Genomic DNA, 18,205 nt, shown 5'->3' with positions numbered 1-18,205 from the left:
GTGGGTGGTCATCCCCCCCCCCCCCCTGCCGCGGAGTGTCCCCTGTGCTCTCAGGGACAGCCATAGGGACCAGCCCCACACCACCATTCCTGGGGGGCCGGTTGGCATCATCTGACATCCTTCCCCCCCCCCCCCCCCCCCCCCCAACACCCGCCGGGGGAATGCCGCCTTCCCCGGTGCCGGGATCTGGCCGGAGCAGCCGTGGGGCCATGCACCCCCCTCCGGGTAGCCGTGCCCCCCCCGCCGGTGGCGCGGGGGCGGGCCGCGGGGCGGGCGGGGCGGTGATGCCCCTCCCGGTGCGGCGGGGCCGGCGGCGGCGCGCAGCGGGGCCGGGGCCGCTCACAGCGGCGGCGGCGGCGGGGCCATGAAGGTGAAGAAGAGCGGCGGGGCCGGGGCGGCGGCGGCGCGCACCGAGGAGGAGCTGGGCCGCAAGGCGCTCATCGGGCCCGACGATGTGCTGGGGCTGCAGCGGGTCACCAGCGGTGCGTGCCGGGGAGGGGGCTGCCTGGGGGTCGGGGGGCGCCTGTGTGCCCAGCCCCGGGGGCGCAGGGGATGGGGACCGTGGCTCCTTGGGGCTGGCGCGGCGGTAACGGCCCGTGAGGGGTGGGGTGGGGGGGTAGGGGAGCCGGTCCCCCCCTCCCCGGGGACCACGGAGGTGTCCCTGGGGTTTGGGTGCCACCGAAGGAGCAGGGACCGGCCGCCTGGCGGGGGATGCTCGGACCCGAGGCTCGGGGCTGAGGATGCTGCCCTCCCTGCAAGCCCAGGGTTGCACAGGCTGTGGAGCAGCCCCCCACCCCGGGGGTCGAAGGTCAGTGGTGAGATCGTCCCCGCTGCTCCCCCCCATCACCCCTTTCCATGCCTGTGCCCCCTGCGCGCAGGGCTGGGCCAAGCTGAGCCCCCAGCCCACGTCCACAACCGTGGGGCTGGTGTAGAGGTGGGGGACAGGCTGAATCTGTGACCGCAGCGTGGAGGGGGAGGCTTCATTGCAGACCTATCCTGCAGCCCCCCAGTATAGCACCACTGGTCCTGAGAGCATCCTCGGGGGCCGGCAGGCGCGGGAGCGCGCGAGCTGGCGGGTTTGTTGTGCTTGGCAGAGCAGCTCGGCTGGGACCAGGCAGCCGCCTGCGCGGTGGCGACGGCGGCATTGGACCTGTCATGGTTACAGCACACCGGGCAGGCAGGAGGCATGTGGCTCACCCCAGCCTGGCCTCAGCGATGCCCAGGGGTGGTCTGCCCTGTTGCCCCCAAAAAGGCCTTTTTGCATGCCCAGGGACCTGCGGGTGGTCCCTGCGGGCAGCAGGTTGGGCAGGGGGAGAGCACTGCTGGCAGGGAGGAGGGGGCTGGCCTGGCCGGCCCTGCTTCGCTTTGCCTTGGTGGCCTCTGTGACATGGTGGCCTGAGAGCAGGTTGCGTGTCCCTGCGGCGTGATGAGCCCTGGGGGGGAAGGATGCGGCTGCGAGCCTTGGTGCGTGCCCATGGTGAGCAGGGTGGGGGGAAAGCCCTGTGGGGCTCAGAGTTAGCCCGCAGAAAGGGGTTACGGAGGCTCCTCTGAAAGAGGGGCTGCTGCTGCTGGTGGGTCCTTGGGTCCCCTTCTCCCAGCTGCTGAGATGCTCTGAGGGGCTGCAGTGGCGTGATGCCCTGCCCAGGCCCTGAAATCCCCGGCCTGCAGCAGGCAGAGCGGTGCAGCAGGCGCTGGAACGTACTGCCAGCGTGCTCAGAGGAGCAGCAGTTAGAAGGTAAATCCAAGCAATGGCTGCGTTGAACACTTTGGGTACTTGCTTTATGGTAGCCTGCATGTCCCTGCCCTCGGCAGTGCTATCTGGAGGGGCTGCAGGCACATGGCCACCCCACACCCTTGCTCTGGGGCATGCAGACCTTGCGTGGCATCACTCTGGCCAGCGTGGATGGTGCGTGGCTCTCTGTAAGCATCTGCCTCCCCAGGGTGCGAGGAAGACTGAGCTGGTTACTCTGGCTTCAGAGCCAGGCTGGGAACGGAGTGGCTTGTCACCTGCCTCTTCCAACCAAGGAGCAGCACGCTTTGGAGCATGGGGAAGGTGTGAAATGCATGAAAATGTTTTGCTCCCCTCCTGCTATGAGGCTTGCTGGTACGAGGGTAGTACAGCAGGTGTGGATGGGTCATGCCGAATAGGAGCCAGGCGCTGTGTTTGGGTAGTGCCTTCCCATGGGATGTGCTTGTCTGTTCTGCTGCATGCATGTGGGCCACCAAATGCTCTCTGCACCTGAAATCCTCAGCGAGCGTTTGAGGATACAGGTATACGATACATCTGCATTGAGCATACCCAGCAACGTTTTGTAGCACCCTTTCTCAAGCTCAGCTTTCTACCTGATGGGTTTAACACAGGGAGCAAAGATACAACAGTATTTTTCTCACCCTGAACACGTAATGATTATTTGGGGCATTCTGTGGCCTTTCCTCATTTCCATGTGCTACAGCAAGTTCTTAAAAACAAACTGCCAAAAATACTGATGTGCAACCGTTCCAGTCTTCTGCTCCGAGTGGAGGGTGCTGCAGGGAGGAGAAAGGACCAGACTGTGGGAGACAAATTCATGGCTACCCCAGCCCCAACCTCTCTCTTGGAGATGCTGAGTCAGGGCAAACATGATGCCCTGTTCACCAGCTCTGGTTTTGATGCCCAAAGTCATGGTGCTCCAGAAAGCTGGAAGCTGAAGGGCGAGTTGGTGGTGGGGTTGCAGCAGAAATGTCCTGGTAGTCCATTGTTATTCCAGGTGGAGTATAAGCCATCTTCATCCAAATTTGTGGGTCGCTCGCACTGTTGAGGGACTGCGGCTGAGCTGTGTGCTGCCTGGTGTGGCCTGGCCACATTTGAAGATTGCTTCAGCAAATGAATCCCAGGATCAACCATGTTAGGGGAGGGCTTGGTACCACAGGAACGTTGTTTTAGAGACGCTTACACCATGAGTAGCCTGTATGTTTTTGAATGGCCTTCTAGCTTGTGTGGGAAGAGGCAGAATCCTAGCTCCTGCGTGGAGTACGGTCTGGATCTGGCTGCAAAAGGAACTTGTGGCATGGCTGCCCGCGGCAACAGGGCACTGTGTTCCCACCCGGGGGGGCCTTTGCAGCCCTGCATGGGCCTGGGGCATGCTGATCTTGCAGATGCTCTTTTGGAGCCAGGGTTTGCTGTCTTACGCTTGCTCTGCCTGCTGCGGAGCTCCTTGGTACTTCCTAGTGGACTGGTCAAATCTGCTCACCCTTCAGACCTGGAAGAGCCAGGTCTCTGTGGAGCCAAGTAGCTGCTTAGTGGTTGCTACTTGTTGACCAGGCAGGTGGGCTGCTAGCCCTCCTCTGGGATTTGGGTCTAGGGAAATCCCTTGCTTTTTCACCAGGAAACACAGCTGGGCTTTTCCAGTAGGTGCACCTGATAAATAACCAAATGTTAAATGTCTCGGGTCAGGAGGGTGGAGATGCGGGATGTGGCTCTGTGGCAAAACCACGTTTACTGCTAACCCAGAGAAACCCCCTGTGCTACCAGCCAGAAGAGCCAGCTGGGCTCTGCTCTTAATGTGCTTCTAATAAGCTTAAAGGGGGAGTTGTGCAAACTGTCCTGCATATGCTACATCCTTTCAATATTAAATTCTCCAGCAATTCCAGGGCCACAACGTTTATGGGCACGCTGGGGTCCAGCCTGGTGGCTCTGGGGTGCTGCCCTGGAATATCTGGGCCTTTTGGCTGGGCTGGCTCTGGTGCTGCTCCAGCTGGATGAGGTGTAAAGCAAATGAACCATTTTCTTTGCAATTAGCAAGATTTGTTACTTGCTCACACAACTGCGGTTACTAAAAGAGGAAAAACCTTATGATGTGGTTAATTTATGTGGCAAAGGAACGGGGCTGAGCCCAGTTCAAATTGCAATTAATTATCGAAGCAGCCAGAGGAGCGGAGGAGTCTGTCTGCAGTCATTGGGATGCTGGTGGCTGTGAATGCCATGTCCCTACCTCATGGAGCCAGCCACCTTCCCTCCTGTCTTTGACCACAGCTTTGCTGGGTCATGCTGTGCTACTCCCACGTTAGCTGCAGGGCAAGGTGAATTCAAGCAGAGCTTCAATTTTTTCCTCCATCTTTGGGGTCAGAGTCATCAGCGGTCAGCGGAAAGGTATTAGAGCCCCTGTAACACCATCGCCTTTTGCCAGCATGCAATAGTGCCAGGCTTCAAACAGACAGGTAACGAATAGCAAGCTGCAGCCTCTGAGGGCTGCCCTGCTTATCGCAGCTTCAGGCACCTGTACAGATTGTCTGTAATACTAGATTAAAGCTTATATTTTAAGCTTTCTTCTAAGGCTTATTTTATTTGAGCAAACTGAAGGGTTAAATAATTGATTACATACTTGGAAACAACTACAGAACAAAACCTAAGAATAAGGAACACACAATCATTTCTGAAGCTAATCTCTTCCCCGAGCTGTCGTTTAGGATTTCTCTGAGGCTTCTGGCAGCTTTAGCTAAAGGCCAGCTTGGCAGAGGGCTGCCTTGATGGGTGGGTCGGGGCAGACCTTCCGTGGGTGACTCTCATACCAGTTTCCCTGTAGCATTAATGGGAAGCTGATGTGGGCGAATCAGTCTGCAAAGCTGCTCGTGGACCGTGACTTTCCTTCCCCAATTCATTGGGAAAAAATATTGTATTAGGAGCTCTGATTAACTGGGGGTGTTTGTGACAGGTTAATGAATCACTGTTCTGGGTTGTCCAGGGTTGTGATGTGTAAAAAAGCATTTTGGTATGCTGATTTCTTGTCACAGAGTGATATTCCAGAGCTGTGCCAAGCTGCTCACACCCGTGACTCCTTTCCTCAGCAGCACCACATACATTATGAACCCTTTCAAGGCTTTGTGGTAACACATAACTCGAAGTGTTGCATAGATGAAGGGTTTTTTCAGTAGTCTCACAGTACAATATGGACTGTTAAGATTCCCAGGGGCAGCACACATGGCGTGCGTGTAGCAGGGGGTGCTGGGCTGGCAGCTGAGTGGGTTCCTCCTTCTGCCGGTGTTGTGGGTTTGGGCCGTCCCTGGTGGAGATGGCAAAGGTGAGGGGGGAGCTGTGGCATGTGCTGGGGGAGTCATCCTGGGGGTTTGGGCAGGGCCCGACTGCTTTGGCTTAGCCCTGTATAAGAGCCAAGTGAGCTGGTTTTGTTAATGTTGTGCAGGTGGTTTCAGATCTGAGTGCCATCAGCATGAACAAGGGGGCAGGAAAGAGTGTTTGGATGCCATGGGGATGGGAGAAGAGCAGCTCCATCCTTCCTTAACAAGGGCTGGAGGGCTGTGATCAAATTAATTGTGAGAGGGTGAAGTCTGGAAAGCTCTAGTTAAAAAAGAAAAAAAAATAATGAGCTGGCTTCCACAAAAAGCAGTCTGGTGAGCCATGCGGTGGGACTGGGTGCATCGTGTGGCAAGGCACGCTGCCAGGTGGGTACACCTTAGGGGCTATGGGGACCCTGTAAATGCCCCAGCTCGGAGCCTGCTGGGATGCAGCCCTCTGCTTCATTCACAGCGTTGGTCAGTAAATGTGCCGCTGGGGAATAACTCCCATGGGATCCTTCTGGTGCGAGATTTTTTCTTCTGGGGCATTCACAGCAGCCTAATTAATGAGCTGGGTGGGAGGGCTGCAGATGCCTCCCTCTCCTTGCCCCCACTGGCTTTGCTTATGCAAAACCTAGGGCTTCAGGAAGGGAGCAGATCCTGGCTGGTTTAGCTTGTTTCTCTGCCCTCTCTTTACAGGACTTGAACTGCTGATGCAGAGGGCAGGGGAAATGGTTTCTTTTTTCTTTAATTGAACTCCAGGTGTCTAAGCAGGCATATCAATACCGCTTGGAACTTGCCCTGCCTTCCCCTCAAGGTCTTGCACTCTGTCCTGCGTCACTGCTCTGCCTCTTCACGGGGTTCGTGCTATTTTTGCTCGCTTCCTCCTGAGACTCTTCAATCTGATAATCTCCTAATCTCCAGCTCCCAGCAATTCATCTGCAGTTGTCTTTGCTTTATACCTGGCTTATGTCTTGGGAGTTGTCTTCAAAATAGCTTCTGACCTTGGTGGCTAATACATGTTAAGAAATAGGCTTGCATAGCTACAGAATCCTTCTCATTCCCCAAATTCTTGTTATTGCCTGTGTTGGGGAGAGACGTCCCTATTACAAGTCACTGCTGTTACATCAGTTGCTTGTACAGCATCCTCTTGATTTACACCCATTTTCACGACCAGGTTTTGAGCTCTTGCCTACCCCAGGTACACGGGGCTTTCCTTTGTGGGTTATTAAAGCCTTAAAATAGGAGCCCGATCTGAGCTTAGACGCTCTGATGAGCACCACAGAAATATCTGTAATGTCTGTGAGAGGGGACACGTGCTTTCTCCTGGTTGCAGAGAAGGGGTCTTAAAAGAAGTACAACAAGGAGTGCTTAACCCTATTGCCTGTGAACTCCTCTTAATAAAATGTGCCTGGTGGGGTGGTTGCAAAGGAAATCTGAAAATAGAGGACTGACTTTTAGCTTTCTCTGATGAGGATCAAACACCTAATCTCATCCATTGGATGACTGAAATAACAGGGAGAGGGCAGGAGGGGAAAGTGCCTTCATTAGCTTTCTTCTTGTATTATCTGGCACTGTATTATCCCTCACCTTTTGTGCTCCTTTGTAACACCAGCTTGCTAAAATACATGGCTGGAAATACGCACCAGGGTTCACAGTGTACCATTGTTCACAGAAGAATGGGCAGTGCCTGCTGTCATTGTCTAGGCTGTTTTGCTGGTGCCTTTTGCAATCTTGGTTGGATTTGGGAGGGGAGGAAGTTTTCCTGGATGAGGACTGGCTCTCCTCTGGATTGGGCAGCAGAGGTACCACCTCAGAGCTCTAAACAGGGAATGAGCGTCCACTGTTTCTGATAACAAAGCTAGAGTTTAATGAATGTCTTGCTACAGATCACTGTTTGGGGGTTTGAAGTCACTTTTTCATACAAAGGGAACAAGAGAATTCCTGAAGGAATCCATTGTGTCTGGCTCAGGAGGTCCATCACCTCCGCTGCTTCCTGAGATCACCACAGTGTCACTACTCTTCAAAACCATGGTAGGGGTTAAGATAGAACATGTCTCTAAGAGTGGGGAGTTGCAAATCATTGGGAATGGTATGGAGATTATGGGAAAGAAGCTGCAGAGGAGCCAGTAGGAACAGTGATGTGTGAGTGAGAAGCAGCTGCTCATTCCTTGCCTGCGTTTGGGCATGTTGCAAGAGTTTGCTCTCTGCTTTGAGAACAAGTTCAACTCGGTTGGCAACTCTTCCCAGGAAGGGTTTGGGTATGGAGGTCTGGGATACGGGGATTCACTGGGCTTTTGGAAGGAGTAGGAAACGCTTCTCTTCTGTGACCTTTTTTGCACTATTTAATGTGGGTACTTCGGGACAAAAGCCAACCTGCTGGGATTCCTAAGCCGTGCAGATGCGTCCATCCCTTCATCCCTTGTTCGGAGTGTGCCCTCTGCCAGCCCTGAATCAGGCCAGTACTGAAGGCTTGTTCAGGGAGACACCATGATTATTTAGTTATTAATGGGGAAACAACGCAACTTGCTTCAGGGGAAGTGGAATAATGACAAAATTCTGTGCTGAGAGACCAAGCCTACCTTTCTGGTAAATGACCCACTTGGTGGAGGTTTGAGCTGCCTTATGTCTAACTGAAATAGACGTGGATGCTGCCTCCGTTCCCCAAATTGTGGTGACGGTGAATTAGGATAATGAAAGCAGATGATACATTTAAGTGCGTCATGGAAGTGTGGGCAACTGGGCCCTACAGTAATTTAAAAATAAGTATGTATGGGATGAGATTAGCAAATGTGACAGTGCTCAGCTAAGCAGAAGTATCTGCCAATTGCAAGCAGCCCATTCCCAGTAAGACCTTCCAGTGTCTTATGTACAGGGAAAAAACCAGCATGTGGCTACTTTGTTTGTTTTAACAGGAATTGCAGCAAGCAAATGCAATACAAACTGAGAAGAATATATACCCCCTTTTTTTCTTTTTTTTTTTTTTTTTCCTGCTAGGAGACTGGGCGCTGCCAGAGGAGGAAAAAACACTTGATTGCAGTACTCTGGCAGCTAATATTCCCAGATGTCATCCAGTTAGATTCTGGCATGTTGATTTAAAAAAAAAAAAAGGTTTAAAATATTTTCAGTGCAAAAAAGAGTTGGAAGATGTAGGGCAGGGGTGCAAACATCAATGAGCAGGAGCCTGGTGGGGATTCTGCCTGGGGTTTACTCCTCTTCGGTGGCTCTGCTTGGCACTCCTCTCCTCCAGATGAGTCATGGACACTGTTATTGCAGCAAGGCTGCTGCCAAGGAGGGGGATAAAGCTGTTGCCATGGTGCTGGATGGGCAGGAATTCTGCAGGAGTAAAAACACTTAATAATTAACTTGCAGACAAACGCGGCTTCAGGCTTGCCTGCGTGCTCTAGGGAAGGTGTCCTGGGCTCCCAGGAGACTGGCCAGCCTGTTCTGGTACAGCTCCTTGCCTTCATGGAGAGCAGCTGGTCCCAGCGTGGCCGTGGGCCGAGGGAGGTGAAGCCGGCACTGTGGGAAGCTGCGCCTGCTGCTGTCAATTTGAGTTTTGCATGTGGCTGCTTGGAGCAGGGAACTTGTGGGATGAGTTAAGAATTTGGGCTGGCTGGTGTGTTAGAACCTAAAATCATCGTGTAATTGCAGGACATCTACTCGCGGATTGCTAAATGTTGGTGCTTAAGGCAAGGGGTTGGTTTAAATTTCTGTCCCATCTCCCTGGCTACTGTTGAAGACGGAAAAGACAATTTTGTGCAGTTCTTAGGCTATTTCTTCTAACAGTAGGCTTGCATTTTCTTGTGGTAGTAAAAAGGTTGAGCTTTTATTCTTGTTCTTCCTGATAGCATGGGTACTGGAGCTAGTTTTGCTTGGCGCAGTGTTGGTAGGAAAGGGAGACCTCCCTGCCAAATGCCAGAGATGCTTTGAATACAGTCCCCTTTCTTCAAGCCTGTTCCCTTGAGCATCCTCCATATGGTGGTGATGATGGAGAGCAGTAAAACTTCAGAGAGCATGTTGAACACCTCTGTTCCTTGTACCAGTGAGCACTCCGATGGTTCTCCCAGTTAAGATTTGCAAAGAATGACAGGCTTCTAGGGAAGTACAGGCGCTAGACGTGCAGGCCATGCTCAGCAGCACCTAGGAGCAATCTTTCATTTATTTCTGACTGCAGCTATCTTGGTCTCTTGCTACAGAGGGACCTGATTTCTGTAATTACAGAGCCCAGCATGAGAGCCCTGATGCCTGGTAGTCACAGTGTGTGGCGTTGGGGATGTTTTACGCTGCCGCAGCAATCTTTTCTTAACTCCTTATCTATGGGGTGTGCTAACCACTGCCCATGAACTATAACCCCCAGCCATAATGTAGGTACCTGAATCGTACCTACTGATCTGGCTGAAGTAGGGTTGTAGTGGGCTGGTGTGATCTCTGAGTTCGCTGTAACTTGTTTTCTTGTAGTCATTGAATAAGCCTGAGGTGAATGGATGTATTTGAATTTTAGAAATAGGAAAGCAGACAGAAATAAATTATTAATTCAGACTAACAGCAGGAATTAGTGGCTGAGAAAGGGCTTAGAATTAGAATGTTAAAGTATTACTTTCACCTTAGAATCTCCAAAACAAGTCTCCTTCAACAGGCAGATGCACAGTCATTCAAAACCACACCTGGCTTGTAGACATACAACATTTATGTAGATTTGTCATGATAAAGTTAGTTATCGGAGCAGCGTTCCTTCTGTGTTTATACGTGCAGTGCAAATGAAGTACCACTGCTCTTTCCCCAGAGAGGAGGCGGATACCAAGGCCAGGAAGCTGTCCCCGGGCACAGCAAGGCTGAAGCCAGGAACAATGGCTTTCTCCCAACTCTGGTGGAAGCAGGGAAGGGATCTGTTCCCAGGCTGTTCTCCTAATTCAGGGAAAGGCTTCAACACTATTTTCAGTGCTGAGGAAAAAAAAGAAGTCTTGCATGGGACAAGTGCTGGTGGAGTGCTTTGCAGAGGTCTGGAGCCAGGGGAGGTGGCACAAGGGAGGACACTCCTGTTCCAGTTAAGTGCAGGCAGCTTAGGGCTCACAAAGCTGCTTAGCACTTGCATTCTGCCAGAGGGCAGTTTTTAAAACAGGCAAAGCCTCTTACACTGAAAAGGCTGGGATTTCATGGCGGTGCTGACTATTCTCAATACCCTGTGGGGAAATGGATGCAGGAGATGTTGGCACAGGCTTCGAAAAAAAGGCGATGACCTCCCAGTGCTGGGGGAGAGAAGCCTTTTCCCTGTCCTGTCCCAGCAGGGACACAGGACACACACCACCAGGTGTGAACATTCAGAACTGAGACTGTCTTCATAGATTTGGATTAAACCCAGGGTAGTAGTGGAGATGCATTTGGGCTGCTCTTGCTGCTGGTTGTGCCCTCTGAAGAACAGCCAGAAATACCTGGTAAATTTGGACAGCCTTCATGTAATTTTGCTTTCCTCTGCAGATTATTTGTGCACTCCAGAGGAAAATGTTTACAAGATAGACTTCACCAGGTTCAAAATCCGGGACATGGAATCTGGCACAGTCTTGTTTGAAATCACCAAACCAGCAGCTTCAGGTGAGTGCACACACAAAATAACTCTTTTCACAAACAAACAAATGCTTGTGTCGGCTTCCTTTTGCCTTTTCCCACTCCTTCTACTCAATATGTTTCCCCCCAAGTAGGAGATGCTCTCAACTGCAAGAGGGGCTAGAGTCCCAGCTTGCAGCAGAAATACTATTCAGGTGTCCCTTTGTACCAACACAGTGAACAGAACTCATTGCTGCTGTATTCCTATGATTGCCATCTGTGATGAGAAAGGACAGATGGATGTTGTAAACAGAAGCAGAGGAGGAGGAGATCACCGTGTGTTCGTTTCTTGGCTGTTCATCAGCTAGAGTCCCCTGTACATAGTTTAACTGTTAGTATCTTTCACTCAGGAGTCAGGAAAATGGTATTTGCAAAAGCAAGAAACTTTTTCAGTTGTGCAAATCAGACAAACTGAAAATGTGCATATTTTTTTTCTTCGTAATTTTTAGGTGTTACCTGAAACTGTCAAAGTGTTACCTGTTGCCAGTGGTAATCAAAAACCAGGGCAACTGTTCTTTTCTTGATCAAGCGCTCTTTTAAATCTTCCCCATCTTCCTGCAGGTGAGAGGAAGTTTTCTGTAGTTTATAGATAGCAAACCAGATGTGCTAAGGGGAAATGGCTTGGTCAGAGTCTTGCTGCAATCCTGAATCGGAGGTAGGAGCAGTAAGTCACTTCAAAAGAAGTGTATCAACCCAAAGGGCCATCTTGCAATACTCTGTCTCTGAGTGACCGGTAGTAGATGCCTCAGAGAGGATAAGAAGAGGGTAAGCACATCATCAGGCTTTCTCAGAACAGTTTCCTGGCTATACGACTCAATAATGCGTGATTGCAAGTATTTTCACCGAGTTTCTGTTTCTCAAACGGCTGTGACGGAGCTTTACTTTGCGCTTTTCCAGAACGTGAACACAATGACAAGAAGGACATTGACCCCAATGCTGGACGGTTTGTACGCTACCAGTTTACTCCAGCTTTTCTTAGACTTCGGCAAGTGGGAGCCACGTAAGTAGTTGCTCCTGTGCTGTTTTTTCTAGTACAGGAAACAACTGAAATATTATAAAAAATGGCTTTTGCTTGTTGATCCTGTCAATGAGTTGATTTAATAGGGACCTTTTGTTATTATAAAGATGTCCAAACATCTTTGCTGGCTGCCTTGCTTTCTCCATCCCTTTAGCTTGTTTATTTACCTCAGGGATAGGCATGGTGTTGAGGAGATGAATGCTAAAGGGGCAAAATAAGACTACCGAGGTATTCCAGCTCTTTTCTGTGCGTTATAGTTTGTTTGTCAGAGGCTCTGCCAGCATCAAAGTTGTGTCTGCAGCCTTGCACACTGCATTCCTCCCAAAACATTAATCCATAGATGCACATGAAATGGTGAAGTAATGTTTGACGCTTTGTGCACCGGAATGATCTTTGACCTGTCTGGTAGTACTGCTTGCATCCATCAATAAACCACACCAAAATGTGACACCTAAAGCGTCTTTCTGTAAAGCTTTAAGCCAAAGTTGTTGCTACTATAATACAAGTGTCATAGTGTATTGTTTCTTTAGTAAAAGTTAGTAGAGATTACTGCTAACGACACTATCACTACTAACTTACTACTAACTACGGAGTTACCTGCAGTTAAAAAGCATGCATGTGGAGATGCAATTTTCAGCTTGTATTTCCCCTTTTGGCCCTCCAAAGAGCAGACTGTTGGGCTGCTTTGTCTTTAGTGGAGCTTTTAGAAGGATATGGGTCATAGCATGGCAGGTTCTTTATGTCATTAAGTCCATAATACTATAATTGAGCAACAGTTACAGTTTCCAGCACAAATTGATTTGTTTCAGGTATAGTTTGGATTCACATTGGAGTACAGTTTGATAGATCCCTTCAGCAGCAAATGTATATGTCATAAGTGATGTACAGTAGCCTCACTTAAAAAAAAAGGATTTTCAAGCTTGATTAGAATTCAGTATTATTCAGTTATGATGCAAAAAAATTAAAATTTGTTGTCAGAGAATGTACTTAGAGTAAGGTTGCCATTACTGCTTTCTGCTAATCTTAAAGATGTGACATTTAGATTTTGTTTTGGAAGAAAAGTTAAAGCTACTTATATACCAATTAGCACCTCTTTGGCCACTGTTTGGTTAAAATGGTAAATACTTTTGGTTTGTGCCAAACTAGTAACTGTGCCTTCCTGGCTTTTACTTATAGTGTATCCTGTGTAACTATTACCTATCTTCTCCAAGAGGTCATGCTTCTTGGGAAAAGGTACTTGAATATAGTACTGGCTGAAACTTGTCCCCCTTTGCCATTTACTGAGCAAGAACAGAAAACCATTTTCTGTAGCTCTGGCTTGTTTTTGATACCCATCAGAAGAATTAACTTGTATGAAACTTCAAAGCAACTCCTAGTGAAGTGCCTGTCCAGTATGGGTGGAGGGATCTTTCCCTCACTGAAGATGAGTTTAAGATTGTAAAATTGTCTTGCATCTCTCCTTTTTTTTGAGTAAAAAGAATCAAAACATAGTATAATCTAGATTTGTAATCTTATGTTGTGTCCCCGTAGCATGCTTTCAGAAAAAGAGGAGATAATAATTTGGTAGTACCATTGTGTTATATTTTTGGCTTTTTTTTAGAAGAGCTCTCTTCTACCTTTCAGGAACGGTTGCAAATCTTGCTTAAGCAAGAAAGCTCATTTCAGTCTTATCCTTTTTCAGGGTGGAATTCACAGTAGGGGACAAACCCATTAATAACTTCCGCATGATTGAGAGGCATTACTTCCGGGATCAGTTGCTTAAGAGTTTTGATTTTGAATTTGGGTTCTGCATCCCCAGCAGCAAAAATACTTGTGAGCACATCTATGAATTCCCACAGCTCTCTGAGGATCTCAGTAAGTTCTCTTTAATTACTGGGTTTACCACACAGTGATGTTAATCTAAGGTGTTTTGAGGAAGCCCTTTTTTAAAAGCTGTCTGTAGAAAGTGGGTAGGATAAAATACTTCCAGGTAGTTTCAGATCTGTGTTAATACAGATTTTGTTTTCTAGTAGCATGTGTCTTGTCACCCACCAGACAGTTGTTTTTTCTTTTTTTTTTTTTTAATTCATAAAAGGGAAGCTTCACTGTCAGGGAGAAAAAAGATAATTGTGTTATAAAACAAGCAAAAATAATAGGATTAAAAAGATGTCCAATAAATGGATGACTTAAATGTTATGTTCTCTTTTTAATGTTTGATGTGCTATACTGATAGCTTGAGAGATTTTAGTTTTAGTGTGAACATAACTTTTATTTTCTCTCCCAAGATACAATAGCATGAGTACTAAATCTGTGTGATCTTATATTCTTTACAACCCCTAATAATGTATGTCAGCGCTAATATTACAGTCTGTGGGAAATACAGCAATGCACTGCTGCTTGCTTATTGTCACACCAGAGCACATTTTACCCGAGTTTGCTGTTTTATCACCTTTTTTTTTAAAAAAAAAACCAAAACAAAACCCCCATCCAAACTCTAGTGTGATATTGTTTGGTGGTTAGGTAAAGCACTTAGACGTGTGGTGCCTTAATGTATTTTGATGATCTTTCAGTTCTTTAAAAGATACAATCAACAAACGGTTTGGGTAGGTTCTTGGTTTGGTTTTTCACTTGAGAGTTTGCTGCTTTCTGAGCAATGCTGTTAAACGTAACTGAAACCCAGTGCAGAGTGCTGCCTCGGTAGGGCTTCTGTGTAACACAACTGATTTTTAATTTTTTTCTTTCCCCGCCTTGCAGTTCGAGAGATGATCCTTCATCCATATGAGACACAGTCGGACAGTTTCTACTTTGTAGACAACAAGCTCGTGATGCACAACAAGGCAGATTATTCATACAGTGGAGGACCTTGAGCACAGGATGGACGACCAACCTGTGCTGGCCTTCCCTTTCCTATCAAAGTCGTCAGGGATACCACCACCTTCTGTTCTGTTGCCTACAATGTCAACTGGACAAGGATCCACAAACCCAGGACTCTTTGCCACAGTAGGAGTTTCATGACTAAATTTGCCAGTCTCATCTTTTTTGAGCTTTGAAGCAGACCTAGTTCTTCAGAACTTTAAGTGGTTCTACAATGCTAAATGATCTTTGGCTACCACTTCCCTAAGTTCTTTAAGTGTCTCCTTTGAAAATGGCCTTGTGGGACCTGAGGGATTTTGCCCTAATTCTGCAGATTTGTGTTCTTGCCCTCAAGTATCTTTTTAAGACATGATTGCTTTCTGAGAGTGTAATCTGAGAAACCATGTGAGTGGATGGATGCAAATGCAGTTTTGTTTATTTGTTTCTCTTTGCAAATGCTTCAAAGGCATGGTCAATTTGTCTTGTACCTCCAGTTGAAAATGTCGAGCATAACATCTTGCAAAAGCAAGTTTCATCTTTAGATTAGTTCGAGTATCTCATTCTTTAGTTTTGTTCCATCTATGTAATATTCTGTTTAATCTTGGAAACACTGAAACTCTCAATGAAGACCAGTAGCTCAGTGACAGAGCTGTTTTTAATCAGGTACCAGCCTTTTACGTTGCAGATGAAGGCAAAATAACATTGAAGGTCTATGAACCTCCATAAGCATTTCCCATTCAGTTTTTGCAAACTGATTGCAGAATAATCAGGAAAAATTGAAGGGTTTCAGCTTGCTTTACCATTTTTACATAGCTAACATTCTTTCTATGTCTATTCTCTTACATCTCTGCTCAATACTAAGATAAGGGCTTCAGCACTGCTTGTTAGAGCAACACTTTCATTTGTCTAGGGCAGTTGGAGAGTGCAGAATTTCCAATTTTCCATCTGTATCTGAACTTGAAGAATGTTATGACACTGTTTTCCCTTTGTTAAAAATGTTTTGCATCAGATATTAGTACAGGTGAAACTAAGTCTAATAATGTAGGACTTTATAGCACAGCAAAAATTTAGCAAGAGCTCTCTCTTCAGACTCTGCAAGAAGACCAGTTTTGCCCACATTTCTCAGCATGTGCTTCTTAGAAAGGTAGAAGTGCAAAGAAGTAGCAACACTGAAAGAATAAAACAAAAGCTGAGAAGGCTGCGTGGGGTAGCCTGTTGTCATGAAACCCTTACTCGGAAGGTCAGTTCAGTGATACTTTAAAAAAATAAAAGGCAGTTTGTAGATATTTCTATAAATACTTGATGTCTCCATGTCTAATTCTGTGAGTTTAAGTGGAACATTATATGTTAGCCTCAGATAGGTGTGATTGTAATAATTTTTATAAAATACCATTTCCAGTCGTGATTAACATCTTTCTAGTCACAGCCCAAGTCAAACAGAACTACAAATGGTTCCAAATGTAGCCATCTGCCTAAGAACAGGGAGGTTTTTGTGCTTTTACTGGGGTTGTGGTCACTATTAATGTGTTACCATTTGTATTTGGCTTGGCTGGCTTTACTTCTGAAAGAGGATTCAGTTTTCTAAAGAAAATGCAGTGAGTTTAGGTTACAGCACAGAATCTTTTAAGACTGATAGCTAAGAAAGTTCATAAAGTTCACTGATTTTACACCACTAGTATCTTGTAGCAACTGTTATCACAATGAGACTTGTATTTATCACTTTTTGTCACTAGTGTATTAAATCATACAATTAGCCTACAGCTACTTAGCTGTTTGAGAGTTACAAAGAATTTCCTCAGTATTTGTACAATGCTTTGAGCTACTGATCATTCAGTTATATAGCACAATAATTACTGAAAATTAAAATAGTTTCAAAAAGTCTAGGTCTCTCCACCCCCTTTTTTTTTTTCATCAGGGCTGTTAAATTTTCTATATATTCAATGAGATTTTGCAAGTTTAAGTAGTTTAAGTATTTACAAATTTTGTTCCAAATCTTGAAGGAAAAAAGATACAAGAAGAAGAAAGTGTGTGTGTTTATAACTAGCACCCTATACAGGGTTTTTTTTTGGTGTCTTTCAACTCTCACCTGGTGTTCATAATCATCAATTCTGTGTGTAAAATTTTCAAAAGACTTCTTCTAGCAATGGTGCTTGCCCAGAATTGCCAGTCATACATTTCAAACAGATGTATGTTTCAAACAAATATACATCTCGGTATGTTTTGGTGAAAGCAGTTGTATTTTGGTGCAGGCTTTTAGGTTATTGTACTGAGTATCCTCTCTGTATAGCGTATCATTGTCACCTGATCTGAAACAGTAATTTTCTGCTCTTTTTTAATGCTGCCTCCCTTTAAGACTTTGGACTTCATAGAAGTATTACTCTAATCAATGAAAATTTGAGTGGTAGACATGCCCCTTTATAAAGGAACCTAGAGAAAGTTACTTTGTTCCCAATAGTGTGGTATGTTGTTGAATGGACTTTCTGACACTGCATTTTATGGTAGGTTTGAGGTTAAACATAAAGGGATGAAATATCCACTACTGATCTCCTGAATTCTGCTAACTGTTCTGATAATTCAGATTCTATGGGTAATAACTTCAGGTTAACAGAAAATTTAGTGTGCATCATATAGGAGATATTTTATTAAGTATATTTGTTGTCTTCTATTATTAGGAATAATTTAAAACAGAAAAAAATATTGGACATTTTCAGTAAAATAAATGTCAACCTATTTTGGCTTTGGCTTTCCAGTTTGAGGAATTTTACTTTTCTTAAAAGTCCCCGCAGCCTACTACAAATAACAAGTTCTGATTCTTAAACCAAGGCAAATAACAAAACTTTCTGTGGGAATTGTAAGGAAGCTGAGGGGTTTTTTGTATCCCACTGCAAAACTTACCACTGTTCTTTCTCTTGGAAACACTTTGTTAGCATTTGTTTAAGGTCAGCTACATCCACAGTGTTTACAAACATGTGGAATCACTGTCCAAGAGAGAGGTCCCATTCCTTTTCTGTTTCTGCAGTGGTATAATGTATAGTGTTGACATGAGGCATTGTATTGTTGCACATAAACAGCACTAGAAGAGTGTTTCTTCAAAAACTTTTGCAGTACAGCTGCTGTTCTAATGCCACTTCTGTCCTTGTTTTGCATTAAAACTATGCGCAAAATTTAATGTTAAACGCTACACTTTGTACAGCACTGAACAACTTCAATTTTCATCTGAAAGGGGGCTGAGAGCTCTCAGGTCTGTTGTAAAATGAAACCCACATTTTTTTCTCTTAAATTGGCAGCTGATTCTTATTATAGATCAGTTGAAAATCAGATTTTAACAGTATTGTTCACAGAAGAATTTTATCTTCTTGACTAGTTATTATTTTGTGGGTTAATATTAATCATAATTGGGTTTACTTTGAAAGTTCATCTACAAAATCACCAAATACTGGCTCTGGAAAAATAATTCTTGTATTATTTTTCTTTGGTCTCATTTTAAAAATTCTTTTAATTAGCACTAAAGCTCTGTTTTAATGAGCCAGTCTGGAAATTCGGGATCTGACTTTCTGAAAGTGAAAGAAAACATCTTAAGAGCTAACCAAGATTATCTGCTAATAATGGCTAGCTGTTTCCCACCATAAAACAGGATTATGTGTGTACTTTACAGAGAGAATTAGTCTTGGAAAAAGAAACTAAGTCTCTGTGAGTCCTAAT

The 18,205-nt window shown here is 46.2% G+C and overlaps 1 protein-coding gene and 1 long non-coding RNA gene across 2 annotated transcripts; one reads left to right on the top strand and one right to left on the bottom strand.

Moving 5' to 3' along the window:
* Positions 1-310: 310 nt before the first annotated feature.
* Positions 311-16,880, top strand: UNC119 (unc-119 lipid binding chaperone). Its single transcript, XM_040615958.1, has 5 exons — positions 311-482; positions 10,528-10,641; positions 11,551-11,653; positions 13,353-13,525; positions 14,405-16,880. The coding sequence occupies exons 1-5, from the start codon at positions 365-367 to the stop codon at positions 14,515-14,517; spliced, it is 621 nt and encodes a 206-aa protein (XP_040471892.1). The 5' UTR covers positions 311-364; the 3' UTR covers positions 14,518-16,880.
* Positions 10,000-16,980, bottom strand: LOC121098235. Its single transcript, XR_005831217.1, has 3 exons — positions 16,866-16,980; positions 11,062-11,064; positions 10,000-10,012 (listed from the first exon to the last, which is right to left on the bottom strand). It is a non-coding gene; the product is annotated as an uncharacterized LOC121098235 (long non-coding RNA).
* Positions 16,981-18,205: the final 1,225 nt, after the last annotated feature.

This window comes from Falco naumanni, chromosome 1 (assembly GCF_017639655.2).
Source record: "Falco naumanni isolate bFalNau1 chromosome 1, bFalNau1.pat, whole genome shotgun sequence".
Classification (NCBI taxonomy): domain Eukaryota; kingdom Metazoa; phylum Chordata; class Aves; order Falconiformes; family Falconidae; genus Falco; species Falco naumanni.
The sequence above is the reverse complement of the archived record's forward strand: the minus strand, read 5'-3'. Positions and strand labels throughout refer to the sequence as shown.

Excerpts from the sequence above, each read along its gene's own strand:
- UNC119 (XM_040615958.1), top strand. The coding sequence starts at position 365 with ATGAAGGTGAAGAAGAGCGGCGGGGCCGGGGCGGCGGCGGCGCGCACC. Across the intron at positions 11,654-13,352 it reads CTTCGGCAAGTGGGAGCCAC|GGTGGAATTCACAGTAGGGG; the intron begins GTAAGTAGTTGC and ends ATCCTTTTTCAG. Across the intron at positions 13,526-14,404 it reads ACAGCTCTCTGAGGATCTCA|TTCGAGAGATGATCCTTCAT; the intron begins GTAAGTTCTCTT and ends CCCGCCTTGCAG.